The sequence below is a fragment of the Lepisma saccharinum genome, chromosome 3, assembly GCF_977018435.1.
Source record: "Lepisma saccharinum chromosome 3, izLepSacc3.1, whole genome shotgun sequence".
Lineage (NCBI taxonomy): Eukaryota > Metazoa > Arthropoda > Insecta > Zygentoma > Lepismatidae > Lepisma > Lepisma saccharinum.
In genome coordinates, this window is record NC_139231.1 from 31840113 (window position 1) to 31864114 (window position 24002).

At 37.5% G+C, this 24002-nt stretch overlaps 1 protein-coding gene across 1 annotated transcript in view; it reads right to left on the reverse strand.

Moving 5' to 3' along the window:
- Nucleotides 1-512: 512 nt before the first annotated feature.
- The window catches only part of RIOK2 (RIO kinase 2), a 28566-nt gene continuing 5076 nt past the window's right edge, over nt 513-24002 (reverse strand). Inside the window, exons 2-7 of the mRNA XM_083119794.1 lie at nt 19177-19318; nt 16589-16757; nt 15688-15897; nt 13546-13737; nt 7689-7781; nt 513-1147 (exon numbers count right to left, since the gene is read on the reverse strand). Coding sequence (XP_082975920.1) covers nt 559-1147; nt 7689-7781; nt 13546-13737; nt 15688-15897; nt 16589-16757; nt 19177-19318 — 1395 coding nt within the window. The 3' untranslated portion in view covers nt 513-558. The remainder of the gene's footprint in view (nt 1148-7688; nt 7782-13545; nt 13738-15687; nt 15898-16588; nt 16758-19176; nt 19319-24002) is intronic.

Here is a 24002-nt window from a genome sequence, read left to right on the forward strand (position 1 = left end):
TAATGCGATGACATTACCACTACACCATCGAGGTGGTCCCCAATTCAACTACCAGCTTATTTACATGGTGATTCAAGAGTTTGCAAATAAAAGTAATAAAAATAATAACTTTTCGATATAATTTGGAGGTGGAAAAAGCAACAAAACTATTTTCTGAGATTTATAAACAGCATAAAGTACTACATACTGCATGCTTTCAAACTAAAATATACTACTTTATGACAAACATTGTGTACTCAGGAAGTATTAGAAAATTAAAGAAGCCATTTCCCTCAGGTTATAATGATTTTCCAGGTTAATTTCACTTTTTACCAAACCAATCATCTCCCTCTGCAAATGGGCAATAACATAAGTCATGAGGTTGGTATCACTTTTCTCTCATTTTCAGAAATATCTTTGATTTCTACTAGTGTACTCTGTACAGATGATTTGTGCTGCATTAGTAAATATGCTTTAAATGTTGATATTAAGTTTATAGATAAAATACCACAATGAAATAACAATGCACTAAGTATTTGGAATTTGTTTTATTGTTTTTCATAGGCAAAACAGTTTCCACTACTCCCAAATCGAGAATCCAGTATACTCCTTAACTGTAATTCTGTTCTCTCGTCTGTTTCGAGTTACAGCACTCGCTTCTCCTTTCGCATGTATCCTCTTCTTAATAATACTATTCTCTCTTTTCTCCATGGACTTTTTCACTCTTGAACGAATCACATCTGGTGCAATTGTCGAAGCAGTCGACACACTGCGCATGCTATTCACGTCACTCCAAGTTCCTTCTTCTACATACTGTTCATAATCTTTGGAATCTGGTTTCCCTGATTCCTCGGCAATGTCTTTTGGTTCCCCATGATCCACCTGTTGCATGCAAGCCTGTCCATCAGAGTTTCTTTCGTCCAAGGACTTTTGTGGCTCCTCACTTCCCTTACTGTGCTTTGATTTACAGTCACTTACCATCTTTTCCACTTCTTTCCTCAACTCGTCAATTTCATCTTCAGCAAACGGCTGATGCTTCTCTTCATCTTCATCACTTTCTTCTGTTTCAGTTTCCTCAGTGTTGAGGCCTAACTCGATCTGCAAATCTTTTTCCATCTGGCGTGTGAAACCACTGGCTGAAATCTCCGCATCAAGCATATCTTCTCTCCTGTAAATATCAAACCAGAATCAAAGTTTAGTACTTCGTCTGATAAGCCGTCAATACATGTAGTAGACACAAGACACCCAAAAAAACATAAAACTACAACCAACAGGCTGTAACTTTTGCAGTCACAGCATTAGTTACATAAAATGTTGGGAGTTTGGTTCAGAGGGGTTAGGTGTGCACATTTCAGATGTTTTTGGGCTTACTTGTCAGTTCTAGTAATACGCATCGGGAATGGGAAAGGTCAAAATGGTCCATCAACCCCCTCCCCCCTCCCTGGAAATTATCATTGTTCATCTCAAATTACAAAAATCAGAAAGCTTATTATTTTCATTGTTAATAACATAAATAAAGTGCAATTAGTATTCAAAGAGAATAACAAAGTAAAATATGTTACATTTTAAAAAATGAGTGTAAAATACAAGAAACAATTTGTTTTCATATTCTACTATCAAACCAAAGAATAAATGGTTTCAAAGTTTTCAAAATTACGAACATTACAATTTTATGTGAGAGATCATACAACATGAATACCACGACTAAAATTTGCCCCCAAATATGACATACTATATTTGGAATAAAGTTTATTTTTATTAATTTATAACAGTAATTATTTTATAATAATAAAGAGTATGGTAATAATGATTATTGTTATTATTTCTAGTATTCAAATTTTATTAATAGCCCTACCACCCTACAAATATTTTTGACAACAGCCATGCAAGCATCAAGATGCACTACACAGTATCAAATTCTTCATGTTTTGAGAATTTACATGCCTGGAGAGATGAAACCAAGCTTTGTTATTAAAGCACATCTTCTTCAATACTCCCACGTTTCTTTCCATGAAGTTGAAGTACAGACTTGTTTCATTCAGGCCTCAGTTATTGGTGCACTTTCAACGGAGGGGTGGGGGTTAAATATTTATCTGCGATAAATGCCAAGGTCATTTTCCATTCAACGTAAAAGCTCATACCACAAATCTTAGCCTTAATACTATGGGTCGAGACTTTTTTTTTTTTTTTTTACTGTCCAATAAAATAAGAATGTTGGGTTTCAACTTTTCTTTTTTCCAACCAGTTACTTAGTTGGAATTTAGTAGTCCAAAACAAACAAAATTCCCCATGAGCTACACTACCGACACAAAGTTTAAGACCACCAGGAAAAAGTGCCAAAAATCAGTAGAAATGAATGTATTTCGTAATTAATGTACAACAAACAGATGTAAGAATCTGCTTGGCAATGTACAGTACAAACATACCGTAGGTACATCCACTATACATACTAATGTCACCTCATATTTTCCTTTCATCAATATGTCCGCCATGGGTCTTAATGACAGCAGCGCAAACACGTGGCATGCGCTCCAATAGTTTGTCCAGATAGGATGGTTGAATGTTACACCAGGCATCGTTGATGAATTCCCATAGCTGTTGAGTGTTGCTGGGTAACTTCTTCCTGATGCCCCTATCGATTTGGTCCCATAGCAGTTCAATTGGTGAAAGATCAGCAGACTGTGGTGGCCACGTCATGAGAACTAATGCACCTGCTGTTGGCTTGCGTTCCAAACACCGCGTGCACAATTTGGATGTATGTTTGGGATCATTATCTTGTTGAAAAATAAACCCATTACCAACAAGATGACAACCAGAGGGGATGGCATGGTGCACAAATATCTGATGATAACCTTCTTTTACCAATGGTCCCTGAATTTTATGAAGGTCCCCCATCTGGTTTCCGGCAAAACATGCTCACACCATTACACTTCCACCCCCATGTTTCACACTGTGGGAACAAGACACTCTTCTTTCATTATCTTGCCGACCTTTCGACGCACAAAGGTTCACCTATTGCTCCCAAATAATTCATATTTGGATTCGTCAGTCCAGAGTATCCATTTCCACTTATCCGCAGTCCAACCTTGGTGCATTTTAGCCCAGGCCAATCATTTTGTCTTGTTCACATGTCGTAACAATGGCTTTCTAGCAGCTACTCTGCCATGCAGCCCTTCTTCACGCAACCTATTCTTCACCGTTGACACAAACACAGGCATCACTCTGCTGTTATTCAGGGAAGCAGCGATGACTGGTGCTGTTAGGTGCCTGTTCCGTTTGCTAGTTACTGTAATATATCTATCGTCAGCTGCAGACGTTACACGAGCTCTTTCACTACGTGCATGGTCAGCATCACTGTTGGTTTTACAGTATCTGTCCAATGCACAATGAACACCAGTCTTGGAAATATTCAGTTTTCTTGCTATCTCGCATTCCGAATAACCTTCATTTTTCAGTGCACATATCACAGCACGCTTTTCAACCGAAATCGCCAGTTCCCCACGATGACGGGCCATTTCACACAGCTCCACTTACTTTGCACACCTCACACACAATAATGGGTTCGCAATGTTGCCTGCATGAACAGCAACTGACCCTGAGCCACTGATAAGGATGAGCATGAGGCTGGCTACCGTACTGACCGGTTTCATGCACACAGCTGCAATGTTGCCAGCTTCAGCAATGTTTTTGTCACTTTCCATTTTGCCAACCACATGCTACACATTCGGAAAAAAATTGGTTTCGTGTCTTGCGAGGTTCAAACTAGACTACATTGCATTTTCTATGTGTATCATTGTCACGTCTTTCTTGGACAGGAACTGTTGGTTACATACAACACTTCATACTGATTTTTTTGGCCGTTTTTCATGGTGATCTTAAACTTTTTGTCAGTAGTGTATGTGAAATATCCTTTCTCATAAACACGAGGTTTGGTTGTCAGCTCAGTGGCAGAGCATTGGAATGGAATTCCAAGGATCCAGGTTCAATTCGTGGACAAGGCACACTTTTCACACAACCTTTTCAGACAGCTATAATAACTGCCATAGCTCTTTCATATACAGGGTGTCATTTTAATGGCGCCCACGGACCACAGATTCGTATAGAGGACATCAGAACAAACAACTTTTCTCAGTAACATTTTTCTCGTCGAGGCGTCGATTCGACGCTACAGCCTTTCAAAAAAGACCGTTTTGCCACCTGGATGCTGGCAACCCAACAATACATTTGATCGTATCTGTGACGTCATTTCCTGCGGTGAAACAGCACACGGCAGGATTGCAAGGAACACACAAATTTTGTGAAAAATGACAAACTACCAACTACATTATAAGCTGTAAAACAAAGCGAGAAACTCATCCAGAAGACCGAACACCATAGACTACCTGCCAGAAAATCAGCAGTCATCTCAGGGGAAGGGGGAAGTGAACCAACGATATGAGAAATGGTAAAAACCGTATTCAAAATGACGTGTCAATATCGGATTTTGTCTCAGCCTACATGTCAAATATCAACAACAATAAATTTTATTGGACTTGCAGCTTACATGTGGCTGTTTACGCACAGCTACATGTCAAATATTTGCAAATTTGATATCTACAGATTTGTGTCCAGATGCCTTGTTGTACTTTTGTGCTCATAACGGAAGTATCATTACGGCTAAAAACACGTACAACCACAGTAACATCATAATGACGAATCAGTAACGAATATACTGCCCTGTTCAGAGTTGCAAACTATTACATGTGAATCCCGTGCGTAGATAAACACAGTCGTCGGAGAGTTTGTGTTACTGCTACTTATATCCCTGTATTTTCAACCATTTTTGCTACTTGCCTCACAATGCCCTGAATATACATTATATTATGTGTCGATTATCTTTGGAATTTTGAGTTCTTTCATTTCTATTTTGTCATTTGTTCAGTGTGTCACAGACAACTAGTATCAGAAGAACGAAGTGGATAGACGAAATTTTAGATGCCAACTTGGTAACTAGATTTGCAAATATTTGACATGTAAGCTGAGACAAAATTCGATATGGCCATTTCCACTTGAATTATATTTTCTTTCTATCATTTTTCGTATTGTTTGTTTACTTCCTGTTAAGTTACAGAACGTGTTTTCTCGTTTTGTTTTACGGTACATAATGTGGCTGATTGTAGCTATGTCATTTTTCACAGAATATGTGTGTTCCTGGCAGTGGCGGCTGCTTAATACGTGCTACCGTGCTATAGCACGTTGCTAAATTTGTTAAAATGAAAAGAAGAAAAAAGCAAATCTCACAGATGCAAGAAGTTTAATGAAGCCCTAAAGTGAAATGAAACTTCTCATGTTAAGAGCCTCAACATTTCCCTCGCGCTATTGGGGCTGTAAGGAATACCGTACCGTGCTAGAATCTCAACAGCACGTTTTCGCCCCTTTTTCGTCACTCCGCGCATGAATACTGTACAGCCCCACTCCTCGATTCGTACGGGGATAGGGTCTCAGCTCGAGAAAAATCGTCTGCTAGCGTGCTACAGGAAGACACAGCACGGTAAGTGTGCCATCTCAGGATAAGAAGAAAGTCTACGACAACCTATTGCCTCTGACAGAACAACGTTTTTTAATGTCATTTTCAAACGTTCTGTACGTTATCAGTGTAGACTTATGGAATGTTTGTAACATGTCGTATACATTAGCAGCAACTGCAAAAAGTTGGAACGCGAATTGACACTACCCCTTAGCATTTTATCTATTTCGGTGGTAAGTTGTACAGATTGCAACTCTGAAACTATAGTCCGTGCCTTTCTTGCTTCCGAAAGTGGATTCTGCTATGTAATTTATGTTTAGGAAATTTTAATTTTATATTTTATCTAAATTACCTGTTTTTAAATGCTAGAAATATATTTCCTTGTGTTTACGTAGCACTTCAATCGTCAAGAAACAAACTTACAGAGTACCGTCATTTTTCCCCCGCTTCCAGACCCGAAAATTTTCCGCGCTGTTCATTGTGTTACAATCGCGTGCCGTGTGAAGTGGTGGTCATTGTTGTGAAGGATTAGCTGTTTGTTGTTGTTAGAAGTGAAAGTGAGTGTGTGTTAGTGTACCATGAATTCGGTGGATTCTTTGTTGCAGCGACCTTTCTATTAAAGAACACTTGAAGAAAAGTTGGAAAGAAAAGCGGTAGGACGGCCGTTGCCAGATTTAGATCTATCGCAAAATGCAAAGGGAGGTAAGAACGCTACGTATAGAAGGTGATTTAATAGAAAACTGTACGATAGTGAACTATGGCTTTGTGGTTGTCAAATTCGAAATGCATTATTCTGTTTTCCTTGCATACTTTTTGGAAGTAATGATTCGTGGTCTAAAGGAGGGGTAAAAGATCTAGGACATTTAAGTGAATATATGAGAAGCATAGTGAAAGCAAAAAGCACATGAATAATGAGTTAAATTTTGTCTCTCTCGGAACTGTCAACATAGCAACGCAGTTAAGCCACGCTTATCTAGAATCGCATAATGAACAAGTTGAAAAAAATCGCTACGTCTTGTCAAAAATCATAGACTGCATGATGAAAGATTCCTCCGCAAACCCTGGGGCATTTTTATGGCTCATTAATTTTGTCAGCAGTTTAGACAACGTTGTTAAAGAACATCTTGACAATAGCACTGTATTTAAAGGCACTCGATCTCGCCATCGAAGTTCCGGGTTGGAGCCTTGGCCCGGGTATGGGTATTCTTTGTAATATTGTACTTTGTAATAATGAAATTAATGAAGGAGCATTCACAAAGAGTACACATACCCGGGCCGAGACTCCAACCCTGAACTTCGATGGCGAGATCGAAAGTCGACCACTTAACATTCGTGGGTGGGGGAAGGGGGGGTAGGGGTCATTATAAGTACATGAAAAACAGCATCAGTTGTAGCACGCATCTTTGAAAAGTCACGAGCCGCCGCTGGTTCCTGGCAACCCTGTAATACATCGCTTCACGACGGGATATGACGTCACAAATGCTATCAAATGTTGTGTTGGGTTGCCAGTATTCAGGTGGCAAAACGGGCTTTTTTGAACGACTGTAGCGCCGAAACGACGCTCCAACGAGAAAAATGTTACTGAGAAAAGTTGTTTGTTTTGATGTATTCTATACGTTTCCGTGGTCTGTGGGTGCCATTAAAATGACACCCTGTATATAATTTACCTCTATATTACATGAAATTTTTGCTTGGGGTAGGTTTTTACCTTGAAATGAATACAATCAAGAAAAATCTGCACAACATGCAGAAGGAATATTAAATTCTACTAGCTTTCGGTCCAGGTACTTAACTTTCATTATGGGGTTTCTTCAGAACAAACAAATATTGATGGATATTTTTATGGTTTCTTCTGTTCATTATTCTTCATTTTACAAAAGCACATATTTTTCAGAGACAGATTTATTTGTTCCAACACTGATTTATACATAAATTAAGTTTTCCATGAGAAATGCAATTGTATCTACAGGGTGATTCAAAAGTCGCCATAAATAGCATACAAGCAGTTTTGTGGTTACACAATATGTTCAATATGACCCCCTTTGTTGTGAATTCTGTATTGCAGTAACATATTATTAATGTGTTATTTCTGACGTGCATAAATGTATCACCTAAAACAAAAGAACAGTGAGTGTGCTGTATGTATGTATGGCAACTTTTGAATTACCCTGTAGATACAATAGCTATTATTAATACCACATACTTGATATCCTTGAAAGTTGGGTATAAGTCACTTTCATAACTAAATCTTTTCTTGAAAAAGTTACGAATGCACTTCACATCACGATCAAAGAACCTAAAAAGAGAAAAATTCAGTTAATAGTGCATCAGTGATAAAATTCAAGAACAAATTCCACATACATTCTACTTAGTGTAGCAAAGTTAATAAGTTGTAAATATCCATTCATTGCAATTATGTACAGTTATAAACAATGGTGACCGAAGTAAAAAAACTTTGTCTGGGATGCAGCATATATGAAATTTAAAAACATGTTACTTTTATAGGTAAGTGATTGTCCATGTCATGCTTAAGTGTGAATGAAACTTGAGAATGGTTTTTGTGTATTTCAAAAACTTGTCCAAGTTTGCTTTAAATCCACTCTCATGCTCATACAAGCTAATCAGGACTGGACTTCTGGTTTAAAGTGGTAACTGAAACACTGTGAACTGTAGCTCAACCAAGGATCAAACTTGATTACAAGGTGGTAAAATTATCACCAGGGCTAGGATTTAAATGTAAACACATACTTTTAGTTTGACAAATGACCACTGAATTTTGTAATATCTTTACGAACAGTAATGTTTGTAGTGATTTAAGACACATTTTATTGTCAATATTTTTCCATATTTCTACCTTTAATACATATTTTTACATATTCAAGCAAAACTTATTTAATTGTACATATTTCAACAGGCTTATTTCACATAATTTGCATGTTTCATCCATTTGGAATTGTTCAAAATAAATAAATTATGTGGCTCCATGATCATTTCAACTCTTGGCTCCGGCACGTGTTCTTGTAGGAATTGTATAAAGGAGGTTGTCATATTTGCTGATAAATACGATGCATATTGTTTTCTTTGTTAAAACTGCCATGCTTTGATGGGTGACAAGTCCATAGAAAAAGAAACAGCAGTGCGACTTATCATCTGATTGCAGTTTATGCACTTGTTATTGTTGGGGAAGCTGGCATTGTTTGTAAATGTACGTCAGCCAACTGTGGCCCATCACAGTGAGCAATATTACTGCTGAAGAAGTGTTGTGTCTAATTATTGAGGTTTAACACACTTGCTGGTTATTAGTTCTCAAACCAATGGTAATGTCATTTGTGTATCATATGTCATTGCTAGAGACCGGATCTTGGGCAAAATGCCTATTCTTTCCTGTTAGAGATATGATGAAAATGAATGTTGCGAAGGCCAGGGGGAAGGGATTAGCTTCATTTAAAGGCAATTTAATTTTGCCTATTTTATACGATATTGCCTATATTATTTCATAAATGCCAGATATTGCCTATTTTAGGCATTCTCTTTAAAATTGGGACATGACTGAACTCGGTGCATACAATTTCCGGATGGTGTTAAGCATGAAGATGTGCTTTTGTTTGTAACAGATGCAGCGCCATATATGAAAAAAGCAGCAACGGCCCTTAAAGTTATTTTCCCCACTATGCTGCACATAACATGTCTCGTGCATGCTCTCCATTCGAGTTGCAGAGGAAATTTGTGTTTCATTTCCCGAAGTTGACTCTGTAATTTCCAATGCTAAGAAAATATTCCTCAAAGCACCATCCCGGGTTTATCAGAAGGCGGCTGAAGTAATTCATTCCCTATCTGAAGATGATGCAACATCAATTCGCATAACACAGCGTCTTTTGAACAATTCTGTTGTGCGAAACGACTTAGGATTCATCACCACCAATTATTCAAATTTACCAGACACAATAACATTACTGGAAGAGAGAAGTGAAACACTGATAAATTCTATGGACCGTTTTCATTCTGCAGTTGACCATATTTGTGCTGTATCAGGTGCTAAAAGTCAGGCTGTTTGTGAGAAATGTCAGTGAGTTATTGCAGCTAATAAGGACTTGGACAAATTAAGGGCAATTCAAAAGTTCTGAAAGTTAGATCCACATATTTAAGTATGCTCCGGTAACATCTGTGGATCTTTTTCAATTCTAAAAAATGTGTTGTCCGATCGCAGACATAACTTGTCAGTTGATCACCTGAAGAAATACCTTGTTGTGATGTACAACCGCAATTAGTGATTCTTATTCAGAGACTGCCAAACCATACAGTACAAACTTGAAATGCATTTAAACAGTTTCTTAGTTCGAACTGCTGTGTGGAATATATAGTGCAAATTTTTTAACTGAAATAACCCTGTGTGCAGTGATAAAGTGTATATTTAAATAATTTGCGTACTGGTTGGAAGTAACCAACAATTTCTTTTGTCAGACTATTGTGTGTAGCCATTACACAATGAAAAATTTTGGGCTGACGTGACTCCTGTTTAAAGTGATTTATTAAGTACAATATTGGACTGCTGCCTCTAATGATCAGCTCCTGGTTTATTTTAAGCAACTATAAAAAATGTACTTGGAATGTTTGTATATTTTTTAAACACCTATTTCTTTTTGTATGTCTATCTTCATTATTTTGAGTTAAATTTCATTGCCTTTTTATTGCCTATTTGTATTTTAATGCCTATTTTACCGCCTATTTTGAAAATTATAAGTGCTTATTTGCCTGCCTATTTTATATATTTTTAGTGCCTAAACATCTGGTCTCTAGTCATTGCAGTTCCAGTACCAGTGTAGATGGGCTTATTGGGATTGATGGATTTGAGTTTTAAGTCCACTTTATGCACAGTACGGCTAATCGGGACTGGACCTACAGTTTAAAGTGGGATCCGAACCACTATGTGCCTCCACAGCCTCTCTCAATGGCTACAGACCCAGCGTCACAGACCAGAACCTGCAAAAAGTGAAAGAAATGGGGGAAAAACCCAGAAGCAATCATCCCACAAATGAAGAAGAGGACTCCCGACCATGGCTAGGGACACCACCTGCACCAGACCCATCCACCAAACTCTGATGCATCCCAGAAAAACAGAATTACAAAACAGCACACAAACCTGGCAAATCCATAGGCCAAAGCTTAGCAGGCTTCATGGGCTTATTGGGAGTGAACAGTTAAAATGCACCAGGTCCATTTATGCAGTGGAAAATAATAAATTGTTTATTTAATTTGAAATCACACAAATTGCTTTTGATGTACACAGCATTCCTTCACTGAAATTCTATGGAATCTAAAATGCCTAAATGAACAAAAAATTCCTATAATGGCTACAAGCCTTGTTTGTACCTGACAATGCCTTTTAAACCTTTCGCGTAAGTTTAAAAATAACTTTTTACTAAGAAGGATCCTTAATTTCTGCCACAAAGGGATTTTTAAATGCCCCTGGAACCTTGAACGAATTTGAGCAGCAAACGAAGGAATGCAAAAACAGGTGTCACTATCTCCTCTGTGAAAACTTCCACCATCTTCCAGCCTGCATCATAAAACTGAAAAAATGTGGAGCGACACTGGCTGGATGAGGCATTATCTGTTGTTGAATGCTGTACACTCGCCAGGCAAAGAAAGGGACTGAAGGTGTATCATGCCAAACAAAGATGCAGGCTGTTTTGGGACAGAATTCTAGCTACAAAATCATTCAGTTGTTGTAAGCATGGCAGGCATTATTCCTGGCCTCCAACACTGTAAGAGTATGGGAAGATTCCAAGAATACGCTCGTCTGATTGGTTGTTTCGAGCACCTTAGGAAAATCAGCCACACAAGTGATCAATCATGTTGCATATCCATCCCCCCAATTGACATAACAGTCTAGGCAAAAGGGGAGGGTTCGGCCTGTAAAGTATAACTGCTCTCATTCATCGAGGAGAGAAGACCTGCCTTCTGTTTGAGATTTTTGTTTTGCACTTTATGCACAGACAGGCTAATCGTGACTGGACCTACAGTTTAAAGTGGGATCCTAACCACTGGGTGCTTCAAAATATGATAAAGTTTTTGTATTGTAGAAATGGTATATTCTTATAATTGAAGAACAGAATTCGTCACACTGAATCTAGTGCCCTTTTGTGTACAAATTGCATCTAAAATTAGTTATTTCATAAAATTTTTATTAATTAATAATTATACCCATTAATTTATTATAAGCACCTAAAAGTACTAAAATGGAGTTTATAAAATCCTAAATCCCTCTTTCTTTAGCACCTAAGAATACATTCCCTAATTATCACTATGCCACAAATGAATTTGCAAGAAAAAAGTCCCACCTTTCTACATTCATTTTCAAGCGAGTTATTCAAAATTATTACTGCATGGTTAGTAACAGACGGTGGACTTGGGAGCCAGGGTCGAGTGTTTTCGAGCATCTTTCGTTTGTTTTTTCCTAAAAATCTGAGCTCCCCTGCAATGTTTCCCTCACAGTTTGATCCCACTATGCATCTTTATCTTCCTTTTTCACCAACAATGGGATTTTTTCTGCCATTGTTAAACTTGCTTTGACTACGATTTAAAGCCTTTTATAGATATATTTTAATTTTAAATAAATTTAAAATTTGGTCCTTTATGCAATGTGTTTCTCACATTTTGATCACATGTCCTTCCTTTTACAGTTTAATGCCAAAACGTAAAGGAAATCAACAGCTTCAGCTTGAAATAAACAAGCTTCTTTGAGAGCCTGCCCTTCTAACCAGAGTTTGCATGTGCTATATATGCACATGCACGGAGACCCTTTTCGTGATTGAACCCGGGACCTATCAATCTCCCACCTGGATGTGTGTTGCTACGTTTGTCTTTTTTCATCCTGGCTTAGTGGTTATCATGTTGACGCACGTTCAACCTTCCGAATCTTAACCCTTCTGCACCCCCTGCAACCTGCAGTTGCGATCGTAGTTCACCCCAGCTGACACCAGGATGCTTACCTACACAAATTCGTAACCTTGGATCCTTGCATGAAAAGGTAACTGACTAGGTGGCCCAGGGTTTAGCATTTAAAGTGGGGAGAATCCGTTATTTTCAAAGCACTGTACTGTTCGCTGAGTTCTCATGGGCTGTATGTGCCATTTTGCATTTATTTCACACTGGACACGACTTGGCCGCAACACCACTTACATCATCATGTAGCCCCTCCCATGCTGAAGATAACGAGCCATGTACCGCCGCTCTATTTCTCTTGTTTCCGAAGTTATAAATTCATTTTCCTAACATGTTTTTTGGAAATCTTCAGTAACACATATTGGTTCCTCTTCCGAAATTGCTTCAATTTCTCTCCTGATAATTTCTTTCAATTCTTCACACGTGTTTGAACACTGTCTCCCTGTGGAACACTGCTGCAAAATGCCTTCTAACCTCCTTCCCTACAAGGATTTGTAATGACGTAAGATTTGGACAAAAAAAAACATGAGGAAAAGCATCAGTAATACGTAAACTAAACTAAAACAAAACAATCTAAAACACTTGTTAACATCTTAACACACAACAAACACATGCAAACTAGACACCAGCAATCTGGATACACCCAATGCCCGGCAAGCTGGCCACCGCTCCAAGGACAAATCGAGAATGAGACATACTGTAGAAATTTGTATGGTCATAAATGAATATAACACAGCATTTTTTAATAATTTATTTTGCATCATAACCACTTGGGTCACAATAGCAAATTGACTTAAAAAGGGAAGAATAGGAAATAAAGGAACTGTGTATTAGTATCAAGTACAATAGCATATTGGTCTCATTCCTGGTTGATAAGTATTGAAGAGAAAACAAAAGAATATAAGTATTCATATTACAAGGCATTAGCCATGCATTATCAATTATTGTATTTGTACATGCTGAAACTGATAGACCATGTTCCTGCACTTCATATTCATTTTAAAAATCTGACATCTATCTTTACATCTATTAACATTACTGAAAGTTCTCACAAATTATTTCATGACAACTCAATTCAACCCCTTCTAAATACATAAAAAGGAATGGATACTTACATTTCAGCATTGGGGTGTAAAGTTGAAACCATCTGTGGAAAATCAATCATAACAGGTTTCTCCTCCTTATCAAGAATGATATTGAATTCGTTAAAATCACCATGAATCACTCCATGGTTGCCCAACTCCATGATGATATTCATCAGGTCATCATACAAGGCTTCTACATCATCAACTTCATAAACATGAGTCCTGTAACAATAAAAAAAAAAAAAAAATTAAAGGATTTCAGTGAAGACATTACACAATGAAAACATGGTCTCTATTTATTACTGTTTATGCAGGTTGCCATTGATTTAATGTCTTGGTAGAAATTTATATTATTTAATATCTCACTGAACTGTAACCAAATAAAATACATGTTTACAACATAGTAGGTACTGCCATTGCCTTGTAATCAAAAGGTCACAGGTTAAATTTCCAGTGGAGGAATATTGCAGATGGGCTTGAGCCCCAATTTAAACTATAGGTCCAGTACAGATATACATATTTGCATTTCTGACATCAAGAAGTCGTTTGGCATACTATATAAAATAGATTTTAAAAACGTTGGCAAGAAGTTGTACCTTTAGACAAGTATGTACTCGATTATCTTATATCAATGATATATCATCATTTGAGATATGGGCACCTTTGTAAGTTACTGGCTTCAATGCAAATTATATTAAGCCTGAATCACACGGAACTGGATTTCCAGTAGGAATGCCCTAGTTGGTGTTGGACTGGCTACCCATTTGCTAGTTTTCACCATCCACGATACTTGTTACCGTACTTGTCGATAGACTTTTGTTCCTATAAAACATTGCGCAGAGCAAACAATCTGTAGAGATGGATGAGCAATTTGCAAAACGTTGTAGGAGAATTACTCCTTTGTGCTTTTATTAAAAATTAAAAAGAAAAGTATGGAGAAATTGGTTCGAAAACATATGCTAATCAATGCGTACCGAACAAGCTTTTTAATGAACTCGGGGCATGCATATTCATTATTCATACATGAGATTCGCAGAATTTTCATTTTCGGATAATCATATTTGTCACGTACACATCTCATCGCCTTGCATTACTACCTAAATATTAATGAACTGAACACAAATGCACTGCATGTCATCTCGTTACTTTTTTTTTATCGAGAAACTAAACAAAAACAGGCAACACTCGGAAACCACAGATAAAATTATTTCCTTTGTAAACTCCCAGATTATCTTCACATGGCCAAAATTTGCTCCAATTGGCTGTTCCACAGAATCCAATCGAGGAAAGCCAGCAGCAATTTGAACATGGCCTATTCCTCAAAACCAGTCAAGCAGCCAGCCAGGTAGCCATCACATCCGGGCAGGTAGCAAGTTCAGCGCCAACTAACCAGAAATCCAGTTCCGTGTGATTCAGCCTTTTAATTCCACTTATTCTACTGGCTTTAGATTTTTTGTCCGTAAAAGCTACGTAGATCATTTACACAAATGATACATTCAGACAATGGAATTTCAATCAAATAGCCTTTTAATTTCATCCTCAAGCATTGCTTACGATTGCAACTGCAAGAACACTTTATGAAGTTGCATCACACCTTACCACACACAGTAAGAGAACTATGTTTTTCCATGGCAACTATACATTCACTCTGGACCTCCCAACTCTGCAGGTCACTCACTTCCATTTCTGCCATATTTCACCTATGACTGAAGAAGTGGCCAATTTTTCCAATGTCTAGAGTGTGTTTCCTATTTCCTTCTCATTTGGCAGCCAGTCAAATAAGCTAGCTAGCAAACTTGTTACTTGTTGAAAAAGCGAACCTTCATAGGCTCAAATGTGATCTAAACTCTTTCTCTATGTTTTGAATTGAATTGAACACACAAAAGCTTGTGGTAGTTACTTCAATATTCCAACAATGTCTTATGTATTACTTTCGAATATATTAAAGGACAACTCTCGTAGCTTGATGTAACCACCATGCTGTACTTGTATATTAATATTTCTAAATATTCTAAGCACAAGTTATGTTACAATATTCTAGGATTGGTATTGGTGGGAATCGTTAAAGGGTATTGGCATCAATATGGTATCTGCTTCACCCTACTATATGTAATATATATTAACAGTAAATATAATGCAATATTACATCTTAATTATATCACTTGTACTTACAACAGCGTTCCTTGCACCAGTTCCATTATAATACAATGTCTGTTAAAATCAATGGGGTTGGGTACACGAAATCCACGATCATGTAAAGCTTTCATATATGCAAATTCCTTTGTAGCTGCAATGCGAGAAAGATATAGCCATGATGCAGAATGCCTATGCTTGTGGTAATCACGTTTTTCTTTCAAATTCCGAAAGCAAGTTCTCCCAAGCCTGCAACCAGAATAAATAATTAAATTAACATATAGTAACTACTGCAGTATGACAAGCTTTTCAAAAAAAAAAAAAAAAAATTCCTTGCTTTATTTTTTTGACAAAAAAAGAAATGTTGACAATTGTTTACAATTATGAAATGTTATGAAGTTGGTTTATGTAGTTCACAAAAGTGCACATATTAATTGGAAGTGACCTATTTTAAATAATTATTTCTGAAAGAACCAAACTTTATCTACTTGTAGATCATAGTTAAAATGTGTTCAAAGGATAGAAATGTTGCTTTTTTCCAGTCCTCATGCTTCTTTCTCTTGTCTTAAAATATAATCACTGATGTAACTGAACAGTTGACTGTAGTCATCCATTTTTTGGTAATAAAGTGAAAAATCTGTAATGTTTATACAAATCACCATACTTATGTATGTACATGAAACTGCCTAGAGTGTTTAAAAAACAAATTGTGCTGTAACTACCAGCAACACTTAGTCCAACCAAATGAAGTATAGTTTGTCCACAATGAAGTTAAAACTTCTTGCTTTCCTCTTTTTTGGTTTGTTCAACAACCTACACACAAAAACCTGCAAAACCAAGAAAACAGAAACAGAGTGAGTGAATTTCCATGATATTTCCAGAAAAAGTAAATTTCCTAACCACCAGAAAGTTATTACAAGAGATAAATTGTTTTGGTTACCTGTGCAGCTTCAAGCACAATTCTTCCCCCTCTTCATTTGCCACTATGTAGATGTTGGACTCTTTCCCAGTTCCAATTTGATTACCAAAAGACGAAACAACACCTCTGGAAGTCAGTGTCTTCAGGGCCAAATAATCATACCCAGAATTGGTTAATCTGTAGCCATCATCTATAGAGGGGAAAAACAAATGGGTTACACATATAATATTCCCCCAATTCAAACATACAGGTATGAACAAATATGAAGTGTTGAAAACCTTTTGAACAAGTAGAAATCAGGGTTGGACCAGGTGGGCCCACTCCACTTTTTCCAACAAGGGTTTTTTCCAGAAAAACCCACCTCGAAAAAACTAAGTCAAAAAGTATTCAAACAGGGCATAGCCAGTGTTGAAGATTCTCCGCATCCAGGTCGCTCTGTCACTGCAGTCACGGAAAGCAATATTGCTCAAGTGGAGGACTTGATACGGGAGAACTGGTGTATTACTGTCAGTGAAATTGCTTCCCAGATGGAAATAAGTGTAGGATCAGCCCACCATATCAGTCATGACATACTGAGGTTCAGGAAAGTGTAATTCGAGGTGGGTTCCGAAACATTTGACACTGGAAATGAAGGAGAGACGTGTTGATGTGTGCAGGGAGCTCTTGCGTCACTATGAAGCTGACAGTGAGGCATTTATTCATCATATTGTCACTGGAGATGAAAGTTGGGTTCATGTAAGAGGACAGCAATGGAATGGCGACATCCTTCGTCTCCCAAACCGAAGAAAGTGTGTGCTCAACGGAATGGCGGTAAGGTCATGTTTGGGACCACAAGAGGCCAATTCTTGAACATTACATGCCCAGAGGTCATAATGTAAACAGTACCACCTACTCCAACCTTTCACACGAAAAACTGAAACCAGCCATTCTGCACAAACTACATGGTCTGGTGTCCACTGGTGTCCTTTTGCTCCATGACAATGCGAGACCACACACTGCCAGTGTCACATTGTCTACCATCAAGGACCTAAAATTGAGTGCTTACTCCACCTTCCGATTTCCACACCTTTGGCCCACTGAAAGAAAGATGAACTAAGTGGATCGAGGTTCCAGAATGACAACGAAGTCCAGTCAGCGGTGCATGAGTGGTTATGCACTTGTCCAAAAGATTTTTTCCTGTGGAATCAGTGCCCTTATCAAGCGGTGGCCTAGGTGCATTGAACTAGGAAGGTTAGGGGGGGGGGGGGACTGTTGAAACATAGTACTGTATTTTCCTCAAATCATGCTAGAATGGACTTTTTAACAGAGAATTGAGTACATTTTATTGAAATGTTGTTAATTGTGGCAAAATTAAATTCGAACACACTTAAAATGATTTTGCTAATTTCTCATCATAATGCATTGCTTGCCTATGCAGGATAAATGTTATTTATGTCTGGTTAGGAGCTCTATACCCATGAAAGTCGTGCACGTTCATAATCTATCACAATTTCAGCTTTGTGTACAAAACTTACAGGAGCATAATGTACTTGCACTATAATTTGACAATAAAAATATCAAAATATGATTTTCTCAATGTTGCAGGTTCTATACTATGCTCTACATAGTTTTTTTTTTGTTTTTTTCGAAGCTGTCTAGAATACATTTTTTTAATACAAGGAATTAGACTGAGTCATTTTCAGAAATTTCATTGGTCCACAATTTTGCAGTAAAGCTTTTAAAATAATATTTCATAGCTTAGGAGAGTAGTGGTGGTAAAACCACAAACGTTGTATTTATGATAACTGCGATAAATGTAAAGCTTTGGAGTTGCAAGATAACTTGCATTGTATTTGAGAAAAATACATATGCCTCTGAGCTACAGTCATTTCAAAGTACTGCTGCATTTTGAAGCTTGAATCAGTGGCGTGCTGATCATTCCTTTTGGGGGTACAACTCGCGTTACATTGGTCATACGATAATAATGCAAATATTTTAGTGTTCCTTACATTTCCCTTACATGTCAGCAAATATTTTCATGTGCATGTCAACACTTTCATGTACTTTTTTCTTGGGGGGGGGGGGGATCAATCCCCATTTTCTTCAGACATTTTGGTATTTTGAGTGTTCTCCCCCTCCCCACCAAATTGCATAAATTGTATATAGTCTGAATCTCTGGTTCATTCTGCGTACAACGGTATATCACTCGTCTCTCAAGGGCAATTAGCCTCCGATCTACACTCACTTAATTGAAAATCTGCATTTTGCTCAAAATCGACTCGGGCATCAAGCGGGGTTACATGTGAAATTGGCCTTGGGCTCCAAAAGGTTAAATTGCACAAATCAATTTCTTCGAAACGCAACCTTAATTTCACAACCATTTCCAGTATTCTACATGCATTCCACATCCTTCTGTATGACTAAAATCATTACACAATTGGAACCATGAACATCATATATCCTATGCATGTCATGTAGTAGTTATAAACAATTTCATATTACACTCATCCATTGTAGAAAATTTTCAGAGAAATTACATCCACAAAGGGACTTAAAAGAAAACATTAAATGGGAGTTAATAATAATAATAGCAAAAAGTAAAGTGGGGCATATAATAAGGTTGTACTTACAGCGTCTTCCTCTTTCATAACTAAGCAACTTTTGTTTACACATTTCTCTAAGAAACTTGTGTACTCCACCATGATGCAGATTTGCAATGGAGGCTGCCAACGGACCTGGAACAAGCTCATGATTCTTCATTCCCATCTCAATCTGAAAAATTGAATGTATTAACAATGGTTTCCATGTACAGTCTTGATAATTAATTACGAAAACTGGCCTTGTTCATATTAATTTGGGTTGGCCTTATCTGCATAAATTATCACATATGAGCATATATTTTGACATAGTTACTTTTATACAAAACTTTTAGCTTCAGAAAGTGGATTTTAGAAAAAACTAGACAATTTAGGGGCCATAAAAATAAATCACTAGTCTCCATCTTAAATCTACATGTACATATCATTTACATGTTGTATACTTTAGGTATTAGGTTACACAGTTCACATAATCTAGGAAAAGCACTGCTTAATGCTGTTTCTAAAGGAAGGTGTCTTCGTGACAATGACCACAGCTTGCATCAAAGTTGAAAATAAATGATACATTTCAATGTTTTATGTAGGCTAACATAAAATTAGTTTCAGGGCATAGAAATTACAAATAACTGATATATTGTGTCCACGTTGTGAATGTGTGTGCTTTGCTCGTTTGGTGGTGATTGCTTCTATGCGTTCGTGGTGCGTTGTGTGTGTGTGTATGGTGCATGAAAAAGAACAGGTTCCAAAAACTTGTAGATAGTGTAAAATACGCTTATCCCCAGTAATAATCTAGTGCATCGTTAAAAAACATGTTTGCAGACAGCCGACATCTCTTCGGGTAAGTACCTTTTTCTTTTCACACTTTCTGTTCACGATAGACCCACAAACCATTCACATTAGCCCCCAAAACCATGCACGGGTAGACCCACAAACCATTCACGTTAGCTCCAAAAACCATGCACGGGTAGCCCCACGAACCATTCTCGGGGATGAGGTATGCCTTCAAGGTTAGGTTAGGTTCCATTAGCACTCATTTCACCCCTAAATATGTGCCTCATCATCGACAAATTTCCTCAGTCCATTCAATTACGCATATCCGGTCAACATCGACTTTTATCGATTTCCTCCTCCAGGTAATTTTTCCTCGCTTTGGGATTTACGTTGTTGAATTCCTTATACAATAAGCTTTCCAACTATATATGACATGTATTCCTTAGGAAAAGAACGTAAAGTAGAGTCTTACCGATTTATGCAGTGTTGCAACCTCGTTCACCGGAAAATACAAATACCTACTTTCGTGCCCAGATTTGAAATTATGCTAATACCTCACAAACCATAGACGTTAGTCCCAAAACCCATTTTCCGTAAGGTTAGGGGGGAAAAAAATTCGACACGTCATGTTCTAGTGAAAACATCGCGAGTTTGAAACACTGACTATGGGGTTACATCATCTAACACAAGGAACATTGTGCTCTTGTGCAGAAAGCAAATAATGGCAGCAGAAACAGCATGTCGGACAGAGATTTTCGCAGAAACCAACATGTATTCGCGTTAAAATGGATCAAAACTACATACACGAACTTCCACAACGTTACAGAAAATGATTTCCGTAAGTATTTTCTCCTGTAAATTTGAAGAAATCCGTCACCCCTATACTATAATGTTACCCCTTAAATTTCTGTATACTCTGAAATAATTTCCTTGTCATTACAAATTAAGAAGTATCATCACAGTAGAGTATACCCACAGTATAGGTAAGTAGAGTCTTACCGATTTATGCAGTGTTGCAACCTCGTTCACCGGAAAATACAAATACCTACTTTCGTGCCCAGATTTGAAATTATGCTAATACCTCACAAACCATAGACATGCAGCACATGATGTTCACTACAAGACATAGTCTGAAATATATCCATCAGTTTCACTGTAGTCAATGCACTACTGCCACCTGTAAACAATTGAAACTCCTGATAATGCAATACATACTTTAATGACATAACCACATGCAACTTCCTTTCCAATACATTTTCACATTCTTCTGTACACCATAATGAATAAAATTGCTGAATAATTATTGCACACTGCACTATTAACATTGTTCAATTTCTATTCATTGATTGATTTGCTTTATTTTACTTTGCTTTTCTGCCACTTTTGGCTAATCACAAAGATGAGAATGAGTGATGATATATGAAATTAATGAAGATACAATCACATGCTCAGGCCAGTATTCGAACCCGGGACCCCTGGCATCGTGCCGTGCTGTGCTAACCACTCTGCCACGGAGGCTGCCAATTTCTATTCATGTCTTTGCACACACACACACACTTCCTTGGTTTAGTGATACTTATTGCACATTTACAAGCAAAACATTCTGTCTCCATTTGTTTACTCTTGCCTCGAATATGCAATGCTGCTAATACTACATCATATGACCTCCCATGTGAAGGCCTTAAATGTCCCTAAATGTTTTATTGTTAGGTTAAATGGGTCAGGTTTAGGGTTCTTAGCAGGCATGTGTCCAAGGGGGGGGGCTTTAGGGGCTCGAGCCCCCCCCCCCCTGAAAGTTTTTGGTTTACACTAGATAAAATGAGGTTTTTAGTTTCTTGTGGTGTGAAATAAAATAATGTGATGATAATTTAAGGAGAGAAATAATTATCGAGGCAAGACGGAGAATGTTCTGTAACCCTGTTATTGTTAGTAACGTGTATTCAAGGTGGGTATCAGGTGGTTCAAGGTCCCCCCCCCACGAAATTTTTCCATTTATGTTATATAAAATTAGGTTTTTGTCTTCTTGAATAATGTGACAATGATTTAAGGAGATAAATATTATCCAGAGAAGACGGAGAATTTTCTTTAATCCTGTTATTGTTAACAGCACATGTGCAAGGTGAGGATCAGAGGGCTGGAGGCACCTCCCCCCACCCAAGGATTTTCTTTTAGCTTTACATTACATAAAATTAGGTTTTTGTCTTCTTGAATAATGGGACGATAATTTAAGGAAAGAAATACTATCATGTTCTATAACCCTGTTGTTCATAATATTGCATTTAGATATTTCTTGCACTTTCGGTGTTAAAATGAGGTTTTTAGTTTCTTGTGGTGTGAAATAAAATAATGTGATGATAATTTAAGGAGAGAAATAATTATCGAGGCAAGACGAAGAATGTTCTGTAACCCTGTTATTGTTAGTAACGTGTATTCAAGGTGGGTATCAGGTGGTTCAAGGTCCCCCCCCCCCACGAAATTTTTCCATTTATGTTATATAAAATTAGGTTTTTGTCTTCTTGAATAATGTGACAATGATTTAAGGAGATAAATATTATCCAGAGAAGACGGAGAATTTTCTTTAATCCTGTTATTGTTAACAGCACATGTGCAAGGTGAGGATCAGAGGGCTGGAGGCCCCTCCCCCCACCCAAGGATTTTCTTTTAGGTTTACATTACATAAAATTAGGTTTTTGTCTTCTTGAATAATGGGACGATAATTTAAGGAAAGAAATACTATCATGGCAAGACGGAGAATGTTCTATAACCCTGTTGTTCATAATATTGCATTTAGATATTTCTTGCACTTTCGGTGTTAAAATGAGGTTTTTAGTTTCTTGTGGTGTGAAATAAAATAATGTGATGATAATTTAAGGAGAGAAATAATTATCGAGGCAAGACGAAGAATGTTCTGTAACCCTGTTATTGTTAGTAACGTGTATTCAAGGTGGGTATCAGGTGGTTCAAGGTCCCCCCCCCTCACGAAATTTTTCCATTTATGTTATATAAAATTAGGTTTTTGTCTTCTTGAATAATGTGACAATGATTTAAGGAGATAAATATTATCCAGAGAAGACGGAGAATTTTCTTTAATCCTGTTATTGTTAACAGCACATGTGCAAGGTGAGGATCAGAGGGCTGGAGGCCCCTCCCCCCACCCAAGGATTTTCTTTTAGGTTTACATTACATAAAATTAGGTTTTTGTCTTCTTGAATAATGGGACGATAATTTAAGGAAAGAAATACTATCATGGCAAGACGGAGAATGTTCTATAACCCTGTTGTTCATAATATTGCATTTAGATATTTCTTGCACTTTCGGTGTTGTCGCAGCAAACTCGAGCACTATATAGAGACTTGTCAACATTTGGAAGCTGCATAGCAACACAATCACCACACATAGGGTGATTTGTTGTAATTTTTAATCTCTGGACAGCGAGAGAGGGAACGTCCTTGAATAAGAGGAGTCGAACTATTGGCAATATTTATGAATCATTTAATCTGTGGAACGTTCTAGAATATAATGAGGATATAAATACGCAGATTCAATTTCTCGGTTGATCTGTACAAAGAAACGGTTAATGAGACTTCAGGGGTAAGTGTGACAGTTCATACAGTTGATTAGTGATCAGTAATGTCCATTGGTAGCTTTATAAGATCTGGTGATTCGAAAATGAAAAGGACTAAATACCATAAAGTAACGAAGTCGACTACTAGTTCCAGTTCGGGTCCAAAGATGAAGACGTTGACGAGAGCGGAACTTCCGGAGCTTCAGTGTAGTGCTGGTTCAGGTCGAGGGCTGAAGAGATCGAAGGTCTCTCTCTCTGAAGTGAATATTTCAGCAGTAGCGGGTATTGGAGTGGCTTATTAAAAAATAAATTAGCTACACAGATAAACTGAAAATCAAAGTTTTCAGTGATGCTTTAGTTGTGCCAGGACCAAATTTTGTGCTTGCAGTCCGAGAATTTCACGGCTTAAATAAAATACTTTTCATTAAGCCTACTGGGTTCAACACACACTTAACTACCACAAAGGGACAGCCGAAAGCAAGATGATGTTGCATATGTAGATTTTTTTAGCGGATATTACAAG